This window comes from Nycticebus coucang, chromosome 16, assembly GCF_027406575.1.
Source record: "Nycticebus coucang isolate mNycCou1 chromosome 16, mNycCou1.pri, whole genome shotgun sequence".
Lineage (NCBI taxonomy): Eukaryota > Metazoa > Chordata > Mammalia > Primates > Lorisidae > Nycticebus > Nycticebus coucang.
Window position 1 is genome coordinate 88,362,550 of NC_069795.1, and position 21,257 is coordinate 88,383,806.

The 21,257-nt window shown below is 47.5% G+C and overlaps 1 protein-coding gene across 2 annotated transcripts in view; it reads left to right on the forward strand.

Moving 5' to 3' along the window:
• Positions 1-19,642, forward strand: part of IGF2BP2 (insulin like growth factor 2 mRNA binding protein 2) — a 228,610-nt gene extending 208,968 nt beyond the window's left edge. For both annotated transcript variants that reach the window (XM_053565455.1, XM_053565456.1), the window contains 6 exons: positions 5,208-5,276; positions 6,151-6,267; positions 11,023-11,097; positions 14,204-14,335; positions 16,512-16,625; positions 17,968-19,642. In XM_053565455.1, the coding sequence (XP_053421430.1) occupies positions 5,208-5,276; positions 6,151-6,267; positions 11,023-11,097; positions 14,204-14,335; positions 16,512-16,625; positions 17,968-18,060 (600 nt within the window). In that variant the 3' untranslated portion in view covers positions 18,061-19,642. The remainder of the gene's footprint in view (positions 1-5,207; positions 5,277-6,150; positions 6,268-11,022; positions 11,098-14,203; positions 14,336-16,511; positions 16,626-17,967) is intronic.
• Positions 19,643-21,257: the final 1,615 nt, after the last annotated feature.

Here is a 21,257-nt window from a genome sequence, read left to right on the forward strand (position 1 = left end):
TTTTAGCAACGTCCATTCTGCTGTGTATAGCCCTCTGTTGAGTTTTTAATTAACTAATAGTATTTTTAATTTCTAAGATGACCCTAATTCTCTGATTGGCCTTTTGTTATAGTAGTCTTCTGAGGTTTTAGCAAAGTGCTCTCCTCTTAAATCTCGCTAGGAAATCAAATCAGAATTTTTTTTTTTTGAGACAGAGTCTTACTCTGTCACCCTGGGTAAAGTGCCATGGCGTTACAGCTCACAGCAACCTCAAACTCTTAGGCTTAAGCAATTCTCTTGCCTCAGCCTCCCAAGTAGCTATTTTTTGTTGCCAGTTGGTGTTTTAGCAGACCCGGGCTGGGTTTAAACCTGCCAGCTCCAAAGTATATGGCTGGCTCCCTGTTCACTGAGCTACAGGCTCTGAACCCAAATCAGAATTTTTTGAAGAGCTCTCCCTTCTTTCCTGGATTAACTCACTGAGGTCATTTGCTCGCCTTGCCCACTCTTGCTCTCCTCATTCATGCCGCTCGTTTTTATATATGTCTAATGAATTGTAGTTGTTGGGCAGCGCCTATGGCTCAGTGACTAGGGCACTAGCCCCATATGCCAAGGGTGGCGGGTTCAAACCCAGCCTGGCCAAACTACAACAACAACAAAAAAATAGCCGGTCATTGTGGTGGGCACCTGTAGTCCCAGCTACTAGGAAGGATGCTGAGGCAAGAGAATCGCCTACCAGGGGTCCTCAAACTACGGTCCGCGGGCCACATGAGGCTGTATGATTGTATTTGTTCCCGTTTTGTTTTTTTACTTCAAAATAAGGTATGTGCAGTGTGCATAGGAATTTTTTTTTTTTTTTTTTTTTTGTGGTTTTTGGCCGGGGCTGAGTTTGAACCCACCACCTCCGGCATATGGGACTGGCGCCCTACTCCTTGAGCCACAGGCACCGCCCGTGCATAGGAATTTGTTCATAGTTTTTTTTTTTTTTTTTAAACTATAGTCCGGCCCTCCAACGGTCTGAGGGACAGTGAACTGGCCCCCTGTTTTAAAAGTTTGAGGACCTCTGGAGCCCATGAGCTGGAGGTTTCTGTGAGCTGTGATGCCACGCACTCTACCAACAGCGACTAAATGAGGCTGTCTCTGAAAAAGAAATTAAATAATAAAAGAATTGTAATTGTTCGTTTATATATTCAAATAAACTCAGCAGGAGGCATATTAGAGTCCTTAGGGCAGTGGTGTCAGGTCGCGACCCACAGGAACTGTATTAAAGGGTCGCAGCATTAGGAAGGTCGAGAACCACTGCCTTAGGGGAACTTTTTCACAGCTTTCCCATAGTGTGGTTCCCAGACCCCACCTGAACGAGTAAATTCAGAATGGTCAGGGTGAGCATAGTAGGCCACAGAGTGAAACACAGAGATCTGTGTTGGTATCCTGGCTCTGCCACTTGCTGGCTTCCCCGTTTCTAGCTCCATTCAGCTTCCAAGGTTGTCCTATGAAAACATGCTAGATGGATACACAGCTGCCTTGTGGGGAGGCACTTGTACAAGCTAGGGGTGGAACAATGTGCATGCTGAGTCTTGGATGGCCGTGTCCATTACACTGACCTCTGTAAGTCCTTGCCTCTTCTCCAGGCTATGTCTCTGGTCCCCAGAGGGAGCACTGCCCATCTGTGCAGCCTGGTCACTCTGTCCTCCCACTAAAGCTACTCGAGTGTCTGAACACAATTCCTATGCCTGGTTCTTACCCTCCACTACCCCTTTCCCACCCTGCCCTCTCCCCACACCCTTTGATTTCTTCTTCAGACTATCACCTAAATACACATCACATGGTTACACAGAATAGCTTAGACTCTGCAATTCTCCCAGAAAAAGCAGGCCCAGCTGTTGATAACTCCCTTTTTAGTTTTCACAAGTGTGTTTTATATATACTCCTCCACACACCCCCATCTCCTGCAGGGTCAGACTTAGAGGGAAAGCAGACACCAGTGTCCCTATAACTGAGAATTTAAGATGAACCTATGGATAATACTGACCTCCTGCCAACAGAGGGCTGATGGCCCTTCACCACAGAGGGCCCATGGAGCATCTTCACCATGACACCTCCCTTCCCCCTCCCCATTGTCAAAATTTTTTTGAAACACTAAAAAGCAAAGTGGTTTCAGCTTCATGAAAAGTCCTCAGCCAGGACTTTTGAACTGGCACAGTGAGCCCAACAGCCACATTGTGCCCAGGGGCCTTGGACCAGATGTCAGATGACTATAACCTGCTTTCCCATTAAAGACGATATCCCTTCAAGTCATCATCAGGTTCCTTTGTATGATCATTACATTGATAAATATGCAAGTTTTACTGATTTATTTATTTTTCTATGTCAGTCTCGGTAGAGTGCCATGGCACCACAGCTAAACAGCAACTTCAAACTCTTGGGTTTAGGTGATTCTCTTGCCTCAGCCTCCCAAGTAGTTGGGACTACAGGAGCCCGCCACAATGCCTGGCTATTTTTTGGTTGTAGTTGTCATTGTTGTTTTGGCAAGCCCTGGTAGGTTTGAACCCACCAGCCCTAGTGCCTGTAGCCAGTGTCCTAACCACTGAACTAAAGACACCGAGCCGGTAACTATGCAAGTTTTGAAAGCCCCTTCCGTTTTGAGGCTGTAGTTGCCACCTAAGCTGGGGATGGGGATGGAAAAGAGAAAGTATGCTCTGATAAGACACATTCCATTGTAAATAAATAATCATTTAGCATACATTAGTCTAGCCCATGCAAAGCCTGGTGATCTTCTTTAATTCCTATGACCCTGTTGAATACCACATTGCACCCTTCAGGGGCATCACTGTACTTAGGATCAAATCCATGTCCAAGCTTGGCCCATGAGGCCCCTTGTGCTCCTGTGTCAGCTGCCTGCTGTGCCCCCTTGTTGGCTTTCACTATACTGGCCTCCTTTCTGTTTGTCAAATAGACCAACCCCTTTTTCCACCTCTGGGCCTCCAGGAACCCTGCTTGGAGTATCCCCTCCCAGTACCTTGTATGTCGCTCCAGCTCCTCTTCCACTGCAGGAGCCTTCCCAGACCACTGGTCTCCACAGCTGTCCTCTTCTCATCTTGCTTGTCATCTTTCATAACACTTCTCTGAAGTTGTGTCTTTGTTCTGCCCCCTGAGTAGAACACAAGTTCATGGTGGCAGTGACCTTTTCTGTTTCAGTAACTGTGTTCTCAGCTCCAGGCACAGTGCCTCCCACATAGTAGGTACTCAGGTACTTTTTGAATGAATGAACTATTGAATGAACTGTCACAACAGCACTGTAGGAGCCAGGTATTATTTGAGTCTTTTTCTGGATGAGGCTCAAAAAGGGTAAATAAACTGTTGTAACCTATAGAGCTCTAGTGATTCAGACTCAAGTCTTCTGACTCTAAACACCAACTTTTGTACACAAAGGCTTACAGCAGAGCCTTAGCTAGAAACTAGCTCCTGATTACAAGTTCAAGATTCTTTCCCTATGACAAATTTCCAGCTGTGACTCATGAATAAAAAGGAAATTTATCCTTTTTATCCTTTTACAGCTAATTAAAAAATCTCTCCCTTATCCCAACTGGTAAGTCTAAATTTGACAGTGTTTACATTAGGAGTATTTGAACCCAGAATAGGAGTCATTCTGTGGCTTGTCTATTTTTGGTCTCACATGAGTTTTGTAAGGAAAAGGAAAATCACAATTTAAAAGAATTATGTCTGCTGTGAGTGCTGGAGGAATGGCTCTCCGAGAGAGAGGAGGGCAGAATCTCCCTTTCCCCAGGGTGGAGCTTTCTCTGAGCAGGAAAAATTGCAGGAATTCTCCTCCTACTATCCATGGCCCAGGACAGGGATCTGAATGGTCTGGAGCTGATGTTCTTTCCATGGAGTCCTCAAGAAAGGCAGGGCCAAGAGGAACAAACCTCTTCTTCACCCACCTTGCTTCAGAACTGTAGGTTGCAAGACTTCTGGTCTCACAGCACCAACTTGTGGACATAAGGCGTCACTGCATGCAGCCTCTTTCCAAGTCAAAGCCAGGCTTGCCCTGGAGCCATGATTCCCCTGGATAAGCAGAGCTCTGTCCGTGCAGGGGCACCTGGTACCTAGAGCACCCCTGGACAGTTCCTCACCATGTTCTAATCTCTGATTTCTCTCTGCAAGCTCAGAAAGGGAACAGTTTCATTTTTTCCCTAATGAGTCGTAAAGTGAAGTCCTAATGTGCAGCTGAGTCCAATTGGAGATTGAGGAGACAGAAGATATGCATGTCACTGAGATGTGCTCGGAGGCCCTCAAGTGAAAACTAGATCTTCTAACTGCATGACTGACCACTGTTGGGACCGTCTTCCTGAGGTGCAGTCTTGCAGGGCAGGCCTGCAATGGATGGGTACTGTGGCACCCTTCTTTGACAAGTTATGACGGTGTTTACTTGACCTCTTATAAAGCACATTTAAACCTAGGCTTTTCCAGCTCTGGGCAACATCCTATCCACGTGTAAAGTCAGCCACATTCCTATCTTACAGGACCAACATAAAGAATGAAAGAGTTTACAACTAGATCTAAAGTATCTGAGATAGTACCTAGTACACAGAAGGTATTCAGTGAAAAGCAACTACTTTTTAAATTTTGATTTTCTAATAGTTTTTTTGTATCCACATCTGCCCTCCTATTCCTTGTTTCCCCTTCTCCACACTCACATTCAGAAACTGATTCATTGTCTTTCTCTCACCACTCAAGTCTATTTTTAATATTTCTCCATTCCCCATCTCTCGATTCCTTCTGAAATTCCCTGAACTTTCTCCCCAGGAGCAGACTTTCTTGTTCTGAATAACTCCTGGGTATTATCCTAGCATTCTCTATTCCTTTTAATTTATGACTCCTAATTCTCCAGAAAACAGAAGCCCCTGGCTCTGCCTCTGTATCTGAGGACAGGTTAAAAGAGTGTATGCGGGGGGGGGGGGGTCTGCACACAGGGCACTACGCCCATGGTAACCTCCTAGGAAGCCACAGGCATGGCTCAACGCAGAGACAGATAAACAGCAACCTAGAGAGCCACTGCAGCAAGCTTCCATCTTGCCAGCATTCAGTGGCCTGAGGGGGAACATGGAGCAGAATCTGTGGACACAATAGTGAAGTCAGCTAACGGCACAGATAGCATTGCTGCATGCAGGAAATCTTGCCTTTGTGAGTCTGAAGGACACCACTCACTCACTGTTTCTCTCCTGCCACAGACCCACTCCGGATACTTTTCCAGCCTGTACCCCCATCACCAGTTCAGCCCGTTCCCACATCATCACTCTGTAAGTGTCTCCCAATTCAGCTCCATCTGCCATTTCTCTCTATCCTGCGGCTGGCCCCACATGGCCCATGAGGGACTGACCAGTGAGTGTTCCCGGTGTAGGTTCTGGGTTGTCCTGGGCATGTGACATCTCAGAGCATAAGCATACAAACCACCCAGCACACAGGTCTACTGGAGCTTCTTTAAAGGGCTGGTGCTGTTCCTGCCAAACAGTCCCAATCCTGCTTCCGTATCTCCTGAGATGCAAGAAACCAGTGCAAGAGAGCAACAAGGAGGTCTGATTGGGAGGCGAAGTTGAGCTAAATAACAGCGTTCCCAAAGACTTTGAGCAAAGTCTAGCAGATAGGGCTGTGTTACTCCCACAGACCCCTATAGCAGGGAACACTGGCAGCCTTGCCGAGGAAGCCGTCCCTTTCCTTGCAAGGTCCCAGAGAGTGATTTGCCCATCTCCTTGGTCAGGGCAGGTTCAGTTGCCTTGTGAAACCACTGCTCCTGGCTACACAGTGGGCAGGGCAGCTTTCTATTCCCTCCAATAAAGTGCCTCAGGTTGCTGTCCTCAGGCCAGATGTGTTCAATAACGTTTTGATATTTGGATAAAGACACAGGAGAAATACATATCAGATTTGTGTAGGACGGAAAACCTGCGCTAACAGACAGCTTTTTGAATCCGACAAATTCTGATGCTCAGAGGAGTTTGTGCTTTGTCATGTTGCACTGCCTGTATTCAGGTGCGTTCCTTGAGCTTCACCCCTGCAGAGCGTGAGGCCCCAGGAGATCCCACACACCATGGGGCTCATGGTAGGGGCTTGGTCACTGTTAAGTGCATGAAGGAGAAGCCCCAATGGGAATGATGTCTTCTCATCTTGCCCTCCCAGTATCCAGAGCAGGAGATCGTGAATCTATTCATCCCAACCCAGGCTGTCGGTGCCATCATTGGGAAGAAAGGGGCACATATCAAACAACTGGCAAGATTCGCGGGAGCCTCCATCAAGGTAAGCGTGCCCCAGCAGCTGCCTGCAGCCCTGGTCTGCACCCAGCCCCTACCCCCTGTTCTTGTTCCTTCTCTCAGTCCCAGGCAACTCTTACACCATCCAGAGGCAGAATCCCACAGAATCTAAGAAATTCACCTTCAGGACTATTCCTATCTATTCTCATCTTTCCTTCTTTAATTCCTTTTCTGTTCAACTAATCACTGAATTAGAACAAAGGCTAGGCATGGCAGCTCACACCTACAGTCCTAGCACTTGGAGGGGATCACTTGAGCTCAAAAGTTACAAACCAGCCTGAGCAATCTAGTGAGACCCCAGCTCTACCAACAGAAAAAAAGAAAAAATCAGCTGAGTAGGCGGTACGCGCTTGCAAGAGGATGGCTTAAGCCCAGGAATTGGAAGTGGCAGTGAGTAATGGTGACGCTACTGCACGCTAGCCTGGCTAACAGACCAAGACCCTCTCTCAAAAAAAAAAAAAAAATTTTACTGACAACCCATGCACTCCTTCTTGGATTATCATTGTCCTCTACTTCTCAAGAAGCCAAGGAAAGCTCAAGCATATTTCCCAAGCTAAAGGAATAGACTTAAGTGGAGTGATGATTTTTACTTAGTCTCCATTTCAAAAATCTTTGGACTTTGAGAACATAATTTGAATAAAAAAACTCTTTAAAAAGCAATGATAAAATCGTAGATGAACAAAAAGCTAATGCCGTAGCTGGCAGAGAAGCCCTGGGCCTGTGCGGAGAGGCTCAGGAAGGAAGGCCCCTTGACTTATGGAAACGGCTGCAAGTGCAGATGCAGCCGTAGTGACAGACCCACATCCTGCTTGTGGAGCACAATGTGAAGCGTCGTCAGAAGCTGAAAGGGGAGGATTATTCACCCCTGGTCCTGCTCCAAGCCCAGCTATCAGCTCTGACTCACGGGCAGAATGCTGAGCGCATCCCAAGCTTCATGAAACACTTTCGGAAACAGAGTTTCCGTTGTTACGCAAAATAATTTGCTGCCACGGGACAACCCGGAATTCCAAACAAAAAGTCTCATGACTTGGAGAAAAAGAATGCTTGTACTTTCTCCCCAGGAAGAGCTGGAATTTCTCCCACAGCAAGTGTGCTGGAGGAAAAACAAAACATTCTGAACAGTAGAGAGCAAGGATTGCAGGGAGATTTTGATTTTAGTGAATTTCTTCCCTCTCTGTCCTCATTTATTGCACCTGCAGGGTGAACAGACAGGATGAGAAGTGGCAGTGGTGGGGCACGTGGGGGCCTTCACAGCCAGCAGGCTTGCTTCAGATGAGACCCTGGCTGCTGAGCCGACTATGGCCCTCAGGCCTCTCCCAGAACTCAGTCCTGCAGTCTGAGATGCCATGCAGGAGTCCTAAAAGGCACTTGACGGATCATCTCATCAAATCCCCCTTTTGGTCAGCTGAGAGTGAGGCCCAGAGAATGCAGACATGTGATTAAGGGACACGTGTGGCAGGACAGGCTCTTAGAAATCCAGCTGACCTTAGGCACCTCCTGGGGCTGCCTGTAGCCATAACTTTTTACTATTGTCTGTGAGCATCCAGGGCCCAGAGAGTTTCACTGACTCATCTATGGCCTCAAAACTAAAGAGAGAGCCAAGATTTGCCCAGATCTTTATCCTACTTCTGGTCTAATGTTTTCCCCCCGTAGTACCTGACCACTGTGCCAGTCATTCCCAGCAGGGCCTTTAGGAAGATTCGAGACAGAGAGGTGTTAGTCCCCCAGGCTTCATCCCAGAGCATTCCCACAGTCACATGTCCAAGCAAGACTGAGTAGTGGTCATTGTCACTTTACTCCTGGCTGCACAGCAGGAGTAGGGCTGCACCAGGAGGACAGAATGGGTATCAGTGTCACCTAGGGTGAAGTGCACTGACCCAATGCATGCATCATAAACTTGTGGCTTAATCAATCCTCCTGTCTCTGCCCCACAAGTACCTGGTTTTACAGGTGCACGCCATGGCTCCAGGCTAATTTTTCTATATTTTATAGAGACAGGGTTTCCCTGTCTCAAACTCCTAGCTTCAAGTGATCCTCTCACCTTGGCCTCCCAAAGTGATGGGATTATAGGCCGCTGCACCTGGCCACCAAATGGTGTTTTGTGTGCTGGGCCAATAACCTTCTTCTCCAACAATCTTCTTCCCCAACTTCTGCCTCTCTCCATAGCATTAAAGAAGAGGAAAGTAAACTAGGGAAGCCTAATGTTCGCGAAAGATACTTCCTGCTTTTTAAAGTCAATCTGGTTTCTGCTGGATTCAGGTCTCTGAAAACATTTGTCTCTAAAGCAAGAAGCATAATCTTAACTAATTCCAGAAATCTGATCCACACCACCACCTCCGAGTTACTGTGGTGCCAGTCTTCTCGGGGCATATTTGGTGCTGCTAGGAGAGCTTTGAACTTAATTGTAGGAGCAGAGTGTGGGGAGGGGATGGGTTGAGCTGGAAGACGCATTTCAGGAGGTGCTGTGGTCACGGGTGAGAGTTGCATTCCTGTTGCCTGCCTTCCCTACAGAACTTCTGATCAGCAGGCTTCTGAATGCTGCCCAGAATTCAGTCCATTGTCAGCCAGGGACACCCAGTCGCTGATCCTTACACTAACTTCTGTGTGCCCTGTGATCTTGGCGGTCATCTCTCTTCTTGGTCCCTTTGCTTCAGTCATCTGGGGTTCTCGTTCCTGCCCCTCCAGAGGAAATGTGCCCCTTTCCAAAACCACAGGAGCACATGAGTAGCTCTCCAATTTCTGTCTAGAAGAAGTGCCAGACAGTAGAGCAGTCAGAGGTTCCTCTCAGAATCTGAACAAAGCCAGACACAAATCACTAGGATGGACAACAGTGACAGAACTGATTCAGTTGATGTGCATTATGAATCAGCCTTTCGCCCAGCTCAGTTTGGGTGGTGATAAGCGCTGGGAACCACCAAGGCTGTGATCCCCTCCAACTCGTTGACATTAAGGACCAGGTTTCACACTAGCTGTGGGTCTCAAAGTAGACGCAGAGGTTCCTGCCAACAGTCTCAGTCCCTGGGACACATTGATATCTGCCACTGCCCACAGCAAAGGGACATCCCCCAAGAAGCACAGTTGCTATTCACCAATGTTTCACATTCAACCCATGCCACTAAGTAATCAGGCTGAAGAAGTCTTCACAGGTCTTATCAAGGAGTCCCAAGTTCACAGTGGGGCAGAGGTTAGAGCAAGCCTTGGCTGTGTATTCAGAATAATGCTCGACAGTAACACTGGCCCCTGAACCCATCAGTGGGATGTGGCTTACAGCACATATTGAGAGAAGACAAAATTAAACCCAGCGGAGGTGGAGGTCTTCCCAGAGGAGCCCCAGGGCAAAACTCAGTGACCCAGAGACCACATGTGCATACGTGCAGCCCTGAGGGCTGTTCCAGTCCATGGTAAACAGATTTTTTTCTTAACACTTTGTCTCTGGAATGTCACCTCCTCTGAGCCACTGGTTTTGTTTTGCCTTGGAACACTGTGACCCTGGAATTGACAGTGTTTTCTTTTTTGTATTTGCTCTTAGAAAGCTTAGAACAGAATGTGGCCCACCTCTTGTGCTTTTAAGTTATTTTACTTTTAATTAAGTCTAATTTTGCCATAATTTGCTAATTAGGCTTTAATTTTGTATTTCTTTTTAAAGCTGCCTTGAAGTTTTCTGAAATGAGTCAAGATGTGGAGAAACAAATATTTAATAAGGCTCTCTCTGGGAAAAAAAATGTTTGCTTGGGGCCATACACAGCGTCTCAGGCCTGTAATGCTGGTACTCTGGAAGGCTGAGGTGGGCGAATCATTTGAGCTGAGGACACCAGCCTGAGAAAGAGGGAGACACAGTCTCTACTAAAAATAGAAAAACTAGCCAAGTGTTGTGGCAGGTGCCTGTAGTCCCAACTACTCTGGAGGCTGAAGCAGGAGAATCACTTAAACCCAGGAGTCTGAGATTGCTGTAAACTAGGCTCACACCAAGGCAATCTAGCCTGGGCAACAGAGTGACACTCTTGTCTCAAAAAAAAAGTTTGCTCAGTCCTTTATTTGAATTATGTTATGAAAGAACTCAGACTTACAGAAAGTGAGGTTGAGAAGGAGGTTTGGAGCCTGCTGGGTCTAGACTCCATGCTTCACAGATGAGGGGTTGGAGGCCTGAGGAGGGGAAGGATTTGCAGTCCGGACTAAAACCAAAGTGCCTCACTCCTCTGATGCTGTCGTTCTTATAACCCATTTGCCATGGAGGAGGTACTCCTAGCCACTCCTGCTCTAACTCACTTGTCACTTATCACCAACTGCCCGTATGCACTAAGACTTAGAACCAGGGTTACTTTTCCTGCAAGCTAGACTCCAACTTGACACCCTTGTGGCCTAGCGCTTCCTTCCCTCTGGGCCCCGGGAGGGTCAGTGGAGCCTGTACCTCACTCTCTTCGTAGAGCTGTTGATTCCCTGCTTATTTCCTAAGACTTGTCTTGGTGAAAGGAGCCCTCCTGGTACTTGGGGCAGTTACAGGCAAGAACTACTGACTTGCTTCTGACTGTCTCTGCGTCAGAAGAGAGAAACTGGGGATTATGGTCAAGACTTCTTAAGACTCGGGGTGGAGGCAGAGTGATGTCAGAGCACCAGTGCAAAGGCAGAAGCAAGCCCTAGAAGCTCTTACTGACACACGTGCCATCCACTCAGACAAGAGATGGGGTCTTGGGAATGCAGCCAGCCATCACCAAACATCTCCATCTTCCCTTTGGAACCACAGATCGCCCCAGCAGAAGGCCCAGATGTCAGCGAAAGAATGGTAATCATCACTGGGCCACCTGAAGCCCAGTTCAAGGTCAGTACCAAGGGCCCTCAAGTGGCTGCCCTGTGCCCAGTACAGGCTGTGGTCACAGGGCAGCCAGCACAGAGCATGCTCAAAACTACTGCTTGGGGGCCTATCCTCCATTTTCCTTCCTGCTGCTGCCGCCTCTCCAACAAGCCCTATCTCCCCCACCTCAGGCTGTTCCTTCTGCACATGTGCCCCTGCTCAGAAGCCTCTTTCCCTTCCCTCCCGTGGAAATGTGGATCATCTGACGGTGCCCAATTCAAGGGGCATCTCCTCCGGCATAGCTCTGGTCTGATCCCTTAGCCACAGTTTTGAAGAAGGATGTCTCAGACACTTAGTCACGCCTGTCCTAGCTGTGGGGCATTAACACAGGGTGAAAGGGGAAATAGCATACCTTTTTGAAAGTTCTATAGTTAGGTATAGGGGTTGGAGGCCTGAGGAGGGGAAGGATTTGCAGTCAGGACTGTTTTAGTTTTTGGTTTTTTGGTTTTTTTTTTGGCCAGGGCTGGGTTTGAACCCGCCACCTCCGGCATATGGGACCTGCGCCCTACTCCTTGAGCCACAGGCGCCACCCTTAGTTTTTGTTTTTTTAATCCCCTATGAAAATTATAACTTGAGTTTTCTAAAAGTCAGAGACATATTTGTTTATAAAAGTATATATATATATATATATATATGTATATACTTTTTTTTTTTTTTTTTTTGACAGAGCCTCAAGCTGTCGCCCTGGGCTCAAGCGATTCTCCTGCCTCCGCCTCCCAAGTAGCTGGGACTATACAGGCACCCGCCACAATGCCTGGCTATTTTTTGGTTATAGCCGTCATTGTTGTTTGGTGGGCCCAGGCTGTATTCAAACCCGCCAGCTCAGGTGTATGTGGCTGGCACCTTAGCCACTTGAGCCGAGCCTATAAAAGTATATTTCTTATCATCAAAAATATTTAAAATTCAGGGCGGCATCAGTGCATAGGGTGCTGGCCTCATATACCAAGGGTGGCGGGTTTGAACTCAGCCCCGGACAAACTGCAACAACAACAAAAAAAAATTATGGCAGGCACCTATATTCCCAGCTACTTGAGAGGCTATGGCAAGAGAATCACCTAAGCCCACAAGCTGGAGGTTGCTGTGAGCTATGATGCCACCGCACTCTACCGAGGGTGACAAAATAAAACTCTGTCTCAAAAAAAAAAAAAAATTAAAATTCAGCCAAGGGTTAAAATCAGTGCATGTGCACCCTTCAAAAACAATAACCCTTCGGGTGGCGCCTGTGGCTCAGTGAGTAGGGCGCTGGCCCCATATACTAAGGGTGGCAGGTTCAAACCCAGCCCTGGCTGAACTGCAACCAAAAAATAGCCAAGCATTGAGGCGGGCGCCTGTAGTCCCAGCTGCTCAGGAGGCTGAGGCAGGAGAATTGCGGAAGCCCAAGAGCTAGAGGTTGCTATGAGTCCTGTGACATCATGGCACTCTACCGAAGGCGGTAAAGTGAGACTCTGTCTCTACAAAAAAAAAAAAACAATAACCCTTCAACTAACTCAAGGGTGACAAATAAAACGTTATATATCCATACAGTAGAATATAATCCACCCATAAAAAGGAATGAAGGACTAGGCCAGGTGTAGTGGCTCACACCTGTAATCCTAGCACTCTGGGAGGCCAGAGTGAGTTCATTTGAGTTCATTTTAGCTCAGGAGTTCAAGATCAGCTGGAGGAAGAGCAAGACCCTGTCTCTACTAAAAACAGAAAAAACGACCTGGGCATTGTGGTGGATACTGTAGTCCCAGCTACTCTGGAGGCTGAAGCAAGAGGATCTCTTGAGCCTAAGAGACTAAAGTTGTTGGGAGCTATGATGACACCACAGCACTCTACCCAGGGTGATGGAGTGGGGGGAAAAAAAAAACAAAAAAGGAATGAACCTAGAAAATAGGCAGATCCGTAGAGATAAAAAGTAGATTAGCCATCCCAAGCCAGCAGGAGCAGGGAGGAATTGGAACTAACTGCTACTGGGCACCAGGTTTTTATTTGAGGGAGTGAGATGGAAATGTTCTGGATAGATAGTGATGATGATTACACAACATAGTGACCATTGAAGTGTAGACTTTAAAATGATGAATTGTAGATTATATGAATTATAGCTCAATTTTTAAAGTTAAAGAAGAAGAACAATAGCTGCTTGGCTACACTGGCTTTGGGGTCGGACAACAAAGAGCACCACCTTCATCATCCTTTAAGAACCAAAGGTCTGAACCTTTCATAGTAAGAGTCAAGCATTTCCTGAACAAATTCAATCAAGCAAACATTTATAGGCACTAGGGATCTAGAAATAAGACATAGCGTTCTGGGCAGCACCTGTGGCTCAGTGAGTAGGGCGCCAACCCCATATACCGAGGATGGCAGGTTCAAACCCAGCCCCGGCTAAACTGCAACAACAACAACAAAAAATAGCCAGGTGTTGTGGCGGGCGCCTGTAGTCCCAGCTACTGGGGAGGCTGAGGCAAGAGAATCACCTAAGCCCAGGAACTGGAGGTTGCTGTGAGCTGTGATGTCATGGCACTCTACCAAGGGCGATAAAGTGAGACTCTGTCTGTACAAAAAAAAGACATAGCGTTCTGTCCCCTCACTTGTCCCCCTCACCTGATAACACAGAAAGCCTCCATGAGAACATAAGAGTGCTCACACACGTTTTGCAGGATTGTTCAACATGGCAGGAATAGTGCCCCCCTAGGTCTGCAAGCGCTGAGGCTGGTGCCTGACCTTTCTTGGATTCTTAGTTCCTTTAGGAACACTGACAAAGTGGTTATGGCACCTGTAGCACAGTGGTTATGGCGCCAGCCACATACACCGAGGGAGGCAGGTTCAAACCTAGCCTGGGCCGGCTAAACAACTGCAACAAAAAAATAGCCGGGCTTTGTGGTGGGAACCTATGGTCCCAGTATTTGGGAGGCTGAGGCAGGAGAATCACTTGGGCCCAAAAGTTTGAGGTTGCTGTGAGTTGTGACACCATGGCACTGTACCCAGGGTGACGTAGACTCTGTCTCAAAAGAAAACAAAAAAACCACTGACAAAGTGGGTTGACTGGCACTTGACTCTGAGAGTTACCATTCATGTCTTATTCTCTCAGGCCCAGGGACGGATCTTTGGGAAACTGAAAGAAGAAAACTTTTTTAACCCCAAAGAAGAAGTGAAGCTGGAAGCCCATATCAGAGTGCCATCTTCCACAGCTGGCCGGGTGATTGGCAAAGGTGGCAAAACAGTAAGTGTGCTCCGTAACCTGCGTCAGATTCCCTGCCCTGGCCTTGCCCAAGTTCCCTCAGAGCCCTCTGGCTTCTTCTCTCCCAATGTATATGCTCAGTCTGGGTTTTTGGCTAACGAAGTAAGGCTCTTCTGGCATCTGAGCCCTTTCAGGCATAAGGATGCCGAAGATAAAAATATAATCTGTATCACTGCAGAATTTAGGGCCCCAGATCCACACCACATGAACCAAACAGGTTCATGTGCCCAGTAATACCATCTCCTCTCCATGCTGGGAATGGAGGTCTCCACTCCTGTACCACCCGGAGCAGCTAGTAAAGTAGCAAAGGGAGCAAGTCCTACCCAAAGTATCTGCCATCCCCCTTGGCACAACACTGGCTTCTCTGAATTTCATACTTGGAGCCCTGCAGGGTCTAATGTCCTATGCTGTCTCCCGTGCCTCCCAATAGATGTTGCCAGGGGCCCTACCTCTCCCTTCCAGATTCCATCTTTTAGATATTTCCTGAACCTGGCCCTCTGCTACAGGGGAGTTAGTTTAACAATAGACTGATGCAGGGTGGCGCCTGTGGCTCAAGGAGTAGGGCGCCGGTCCCATATGCCAGAGGTGGCTGGTTCAAATCCAGCCCCGGCCAAAAACCACAAAAAAAAAAAAAAAACAATAGACTGATGCATAAGAAATGGCTTTTTAGTTTCTTAAAAAGCAATGAGCCAGTGTGGTGGCTCATTCCTGTAATCCCAACACTTTGGGAGGCTGAGATAGGAGGATCACCTGAGGCCAGGAGTTTGAAACCAACCTGGGCAACATAAGGAGACCCCATCTCTGTAAAAAAAAATTTTTAAAGGAAAATAATTACATGGACATGGTGGGGCACACCTCCCACCTATGTGGGAGGTTGAGGTAGGAGGATCACTTGAGCTCAGAAGTTCAAGGCTGCTGTGAGCTATGGTTGTGCCCCTGCATTCCAGCCTGGGCGACAGAGCAAGACTCTATCTCTAAAATAACCAAAAAATAATGATCTACATTTTTATACCTGAAGGTGGCAGTAACACAGTGCAATTTGAAAAGTACCAGACCATTAACTCTGAAGCTTGCAAGAATGAGCAGGTAGTCTGTCAAACAGAGGTGTGTTCTAGAACATGACTTAACAACCTAGTGGGGAGATACTCCTGAGAAGTTGGACCCTAGTGTATGCTTGGAAAAATGGCTGTGTTGGGTGCAGGAATTTAGGGCATCTCCACAGTCCAGGAGAGAGGGCATGTGTATATATCTATAACTGCTGATTTTTATAAAGTTCTTCATATAGAAAATTTTACACAGGATTCAAAACCAAGTTCTACATACAATGAATCACCTTTATGCAAAAGTTTAAGGCTACACGGAATGTGGATTATTCCTTCTATCCAGGAATGCAGTTAACACCCCAGGGTACACACACTGAATCTGGGGGAGTTGGAGTGCAGTGGGCAAAAGAAAGCAGGTGTTTCCCCATGGAGCAGAACCCTGGGGTCTCCTGTGTTATTATTTCACAACCAGTCAATAAATTCCTTGCTTCACCTAGAGACTTGTCAACTGTCCATGGGGCACTTGCTGAACCCACCTGTGAGCTCAGCGTCCCTCGGCGAGGGTACAGTCTTGTTGGGAAGCAGCCCCAGTGAGGCAGCAGCAGGAACATCAGAGTACAGGAAATGGTCTGAGATAAAGGGAGGTCAGCATCGATGAGCAGTGGGTTTCATGGGGAAGGGGGGGGCCTGAGGTGGGGTCAGGTGGAGGGAGAAGAGATACCAGCCCACGGATAGGAACAGCAAAAGCAAGACTTGGTGGCTGGAGGACATAGGAGCAGGGAACAGGGCAGGGCCTGATCAGGAAGGAAAGTTTATCTTGGTGAGTCAGACAACAGCAGGTGTGGGCTCACAGTCAGCGCCCAAGAGAGCCTGTCCCACAGGAGCGACCTCAGCAGGGTTGTTGGAAGGCCCAGGGTCCCTGTGAGCATGTGCATACCCATAATAACAAGACTCCAGAAGAAGAGAATTCAGCCTCAAAGCAACCCTATGGACTCAGGGGCCTGGACTCTCTTTCAGGGGCAGAGAAGTTCCTTGGGGTGTCCCCAGGTTGAAGGATGGGAGCACAAATGCCCCTCTCCAGCCTCCCAAGCACACTGCCTGTCCTCCCTCCACAGGTGAATGAACTGCAGAACTTGACCAGCGCAGAAGTCATCGTGCCTCGTGACCAAACACCCGATGAGAACGAGGAAGTGATCGTCAGAATAATTGGGCATTTCTTTGCTAGCCAGGTACCTGTACTGTAAGAGCCCCATCTCTCCTGCCAGTCTCTTTTCCATTCTCTGCCTGAGTTATGGGTGGCTCTCAGGCCCTGCACACCCCCAGGCTCCTGCCCAGATTGAAGCACTCCCTGGTTCTTCCTGGAGCTTGAGGGATTACCAGCAAGGCAGGGGACGTTGTTCCACACCTCTCCAGTGCACGCTGGGAGACTTTGGAAGAGAGTAGAACTGTTGGGTCAAGCCCTTAAGCAAAGCAGAGCAAGTTTTAAACCCCCTATAATGCTAAGGGGTGAGGACTCAGCTGCCCTCACCCTCCCTCCACAGGCCCCAGCCTTTCTGCTGGGAACCATACACAGGCAGGCCCCGCTCTGCATCCCCCAGCTGGAATCTGAGCACTGCCTGGGTGCCCAGATACCACCTTGAAAGGTCACATGCTCATGGCAAGAGACCTTGGTTTCTCATTTCTCTCTTTTTCCATCTCACCACGTCCTGCCTTATCAAAACACAGCTTCTCCTCTTTTGTCTGGAAAGGCCGGTGCCTGGCCTAAGTTGGCCTAGTTCTCTTGGATGCTTTTGTTGGCTGTGTTTGGGGAGAGAGAGCAATCCTGGTTCTTGTCCTAAACCAGTGAAGACAAACAGTGTAAGCTGCCATTGAAGGTTTGTCTGAGCTGTGATTCTGCTCTCCCCGCACATGTGCTGCCACACTGCGGTCCCCTTCCCTTCAACTAGGGGGCCCTTTCCTGGAGTCAGACCCACCCCTGCTGTCATCTCAGCCCCTCAGTGTCCTGGGCAGTTGGGTGAACAGCAAATCCTATACAGCCCGGTTTGCAGGGAGCTCCCTGCAGTGGCAGCACTAGGCAGGGGGTGCGGGTTATGTGTGTGCTCCAGTTGTTAGGGCAGTGTCTGGACCCAGTTTCTTCCCCACCCCGGCCCCTGTCCACCCAAGTGATCCTCCTGGCCCTTCTAGAAAGGCGGGTGGGGCAGCAAGGAGCCTCAGTGTGTGTAGTTGGGAGGGAGGTGCTATCAGACCTTTGCAACCCCACTCTCCCACCCCATCGCTGGCTGCCCACTTCTGCTGGACAGCCTATCTGTCCAGCAATGAACTGGAAGCTGCTGGGACTCCACCCCTTACCTTCCACTCAGCAGCCTTGCAGTAGGTAGGCAGAAGACCTCTGCCACTTGCTGCCAGGCAGAAAAGGCCACAGAGTAAGGCACCTCCCTAGAGAGTAGATGACACTTCTCTGACCAACCACCCTTCTCCCCCCAAGTCCCAGACCCTCCCCTACTGCTTGTCCTCAGAACTGGGTTCCTTTTTTCCCCTGTCCCCTCCTCTCCCTTCTCTCCCTTGCTGCAGACTGCACAGCGCAAGATCAGGGAAATTGTACAACAGGTGAAGCAGCAGGAGCAGAAATATCCTCAGGGAGTCGCCTCACAGCGCAGCAAGTGAGGCTCCCACAGGCACCAGCAAACAACGGATGAATGTAGCCCTTCCAACACCTGACAGAATGAGACCAAACACAGCCAGCAGATCGGGAGCAAACCAAAGACCATCCTGAGGAATGAGAAGTCTGCGCAGGCGGCCAGGGACTCTGCAGAGGCCCTGAGAATTCTAGGGGCTGAGGAAGGGGCAGGGATGGTCATCCGGGCTCTCCAGACCACCCCCTGGCCAGCCCAGCCCCTGCCCCCCAGGTCCTCTGCAGGCTCCCCAGCCATCCACTTCACCATGCACTGGGATCTCTCCTTACTTCCCAAGACTCTATCCCTTCTAGTTGAGCTAACATAGGTGAACATGTTCAAAGCCAAGCAAAATTCATACCTTTTTTTTTTTTTTTTTTTTTTTTGGCAAATCACCTCTGTACATGTATGTACATATTAGAAGGGGAAGATGTCAAGATGCATTGCCTGTGGGTTACACGGGGTGCCTACGGCAGTAATATATTTTAGAAATAATATATCAAATAACTCAACTAACTCCAATTTTTTAATCAGTTATTAATTTTTCTTCTTTTTAAAGAGAAAGCAGGCTTTTCTAGACTTTAAAGAATGAAGTCTTTCTTTGGGAGGTCTGATGGTGTAGAGAGGAGCTTCAAGGCCACCCACACAAAATTCACCCGGAGGGAAATCTCATGGAAAGGACACTCACAGCAGTTCTGGGTCACCTGTGTATGTCAACAGAAGGGATACCGTCTCTTTGAAGAGGAAACTCTGACTCTCTTCATGCCTGTCTAGCTCATCATACACCCATTTCTCTTTGCTTCACAGGTTTTGAACTGTTTTTTTGCATACTGCTATATAATTCTCTGTCTCTCTCTGTTTATCTCTCCCCTCCCTACTCCCTCCCCTGTCTCTTCCATCCCCATTCTTTTTGAATTCCCTCACCCCTCTGTCTCAGTCCCCTGTATCTATGCACCCCACCCCACCCCCCAGGCAAAGCAGTGCTCTGAGTATCACATCACACAAAAGGAACAAAAGCGAAACACACAAACCAGCCTCAACTTACACTTGGTCACTCAAAAGAACAAGAGTCAATGGTACTTGTCCTAGCATTTTGGAAGAGGAAAACAGGAACCCATCAAACCAACCAACCAAACAAAGAAAAATTCCACAATGAAAGAATGTATTTTGTCTTTTTACATTTTGGTGTACAAGCCATCAATATTCAGCAAAATTATTTCTTTCTTTTGAAAAAATGTGGAGGAAAATAGCAATTTACACAAGGTCGTTGGCCCAGGGCGTTAAATTTACAGATTTTTTTAACGAGAAAAATACACAAAAAAAAGCTACCTCAGGTGTTTTTTACCTCAGCACCTTGCTCTTGTGTTTCCCTTAGAGATTTTGTAAAACTGATAGTTGGAGCATTTTTTTATTTTTTTAATAAAAATGAGTTGGAAAAAAAATAAGATATCAACAACTGCCAGCCTGGAGAAGGTGACAGTCCAAGTGTGCAACAACTGTTCTGAATTGTCTTCCGCTAGCCAAGAACCTATATGGCCTTCTTTTGGACAAACCTTGAAAATGTTTATTAAAAAGTATATATATGACAAAGAAAAACAGAGAGAGAAAATATTGGAGATGTCCTGATTTTCATAGGGTACGCGCCATTAGGGCTTTTTGTGCTAAAGGATGAACATGTACTGGTTTATGTGAACAAGCCATTATACCACCAGACTGCAATGCCAGTTTCCTCTACTGCAAACAGTGTTCTGTGACAAAAAAACAAAAACAAAAAAAGAAAAGAAAAAAAAAAAAGAAATATATCCAGCTAACAAGATCCTGGTGTCTTGGTCTCTTATTTTACTAAACCTTGCCTCATCTCAAAGTGTCAGCTTAGTTCCAGCTCCAAGGGACTTGAATAAATTGGGGCAGCACATATGAGGTCCAGGAAGCTACTCCAAGGAGGCTTGCTTTGTTCAGAAAGGTCTTGGGAAGAAACTAAACTACATCAGTGATTTTCAAAAGTGTCCCCAGACTGGCAGCCTACATTATCACCTAGGAATTTGTTTGAGATTCTTAGGGCCCACCTTGAATCAAAAATTCTGAGGTTGAGGCCCAACATCTGTGTTTCAGTGAGCCCTCCAGGTGACTCTGGTGCAATCAGTGAAGTTTGAGAAACACAGAACTGGCCTGGTACAGTGGCTGTCGCCTGTAATCCTGCACTCTGGGAGGCCAAGGTGGGTGGATTGCTTGAGCTCAGAAATTACAGACCAGCCTGAGCAAAAACCAGACCCCACTTCTAAAAATAGCCAGGCATGGTGGTGCATGCCTATAGTCTCAGCTACTTGGGAGTCTGAGGCAAGAGAATCACTTGAGCCCAAGAGTTTGAGGTTGCTGTGATGCCACGGCACTCTACTGAGGGTGACAAAATGCGACTCTTGTCTCCAAAAAAAAAAAAAAGAGAAAACACAGAACTAGAGGGATGGATTGAGTACATATGGAGCTAGATAAGACCAGTCTCTATCATTAAGGAACTTGAAGGCTGGCCAGGAAAAGTTTATTTTTTATGTGAAGGAAATGGGGAGGATTATATGCCAATTCAAGGTAAGAGATACTCACCTATCCATGGAGAATTCAAGTGTAGGCACAACTTGGAGACATTGCAGATTCTGTTCACTACAATAAAAGCAAGTTACACAAGTTTTTTGGTTTCCCAATACATAACAAAGGTTATGTTTTCACTAATATTAAGTGTGCAGTAGCATTCTGTGTCGCAAGAAATCAGTGTACCTAATTTTAAAGTACTGCTAAAAAGAGCTAATCTGGCTCGGCACCTATATAGCTCAGTTGGGTAGGGCACGAGCCACATACACCAGAGCTGGTGGGTTCAAGCCCGGCCCAGGTCTGCTAAACAATGACAACTGCAACCAAAAAATAGCCAGGTGTTGTGGCGGCGCCTGTAGCCCCAGCTACTCAGGAGGCTGAGGCAGAATTGCTTAAGCCCAAGAGTAAGGTTGCTGTGAGCTGAGACGCCATAGCACTCTACCGAGGGCAACATAAACTGTCTCAAAAAAAAAAAAGGTGCTAATGATCATCTGAGCCTTGAGGGTTTTGCCTCTGTTACCACAGTGGGAGTTGCTGGAGGTCAGGGCAGCTGTGGCAATTTCTTTTTCTTTTTTTTTTTTTTTTTTAAGAGAGACAGTCTCACTT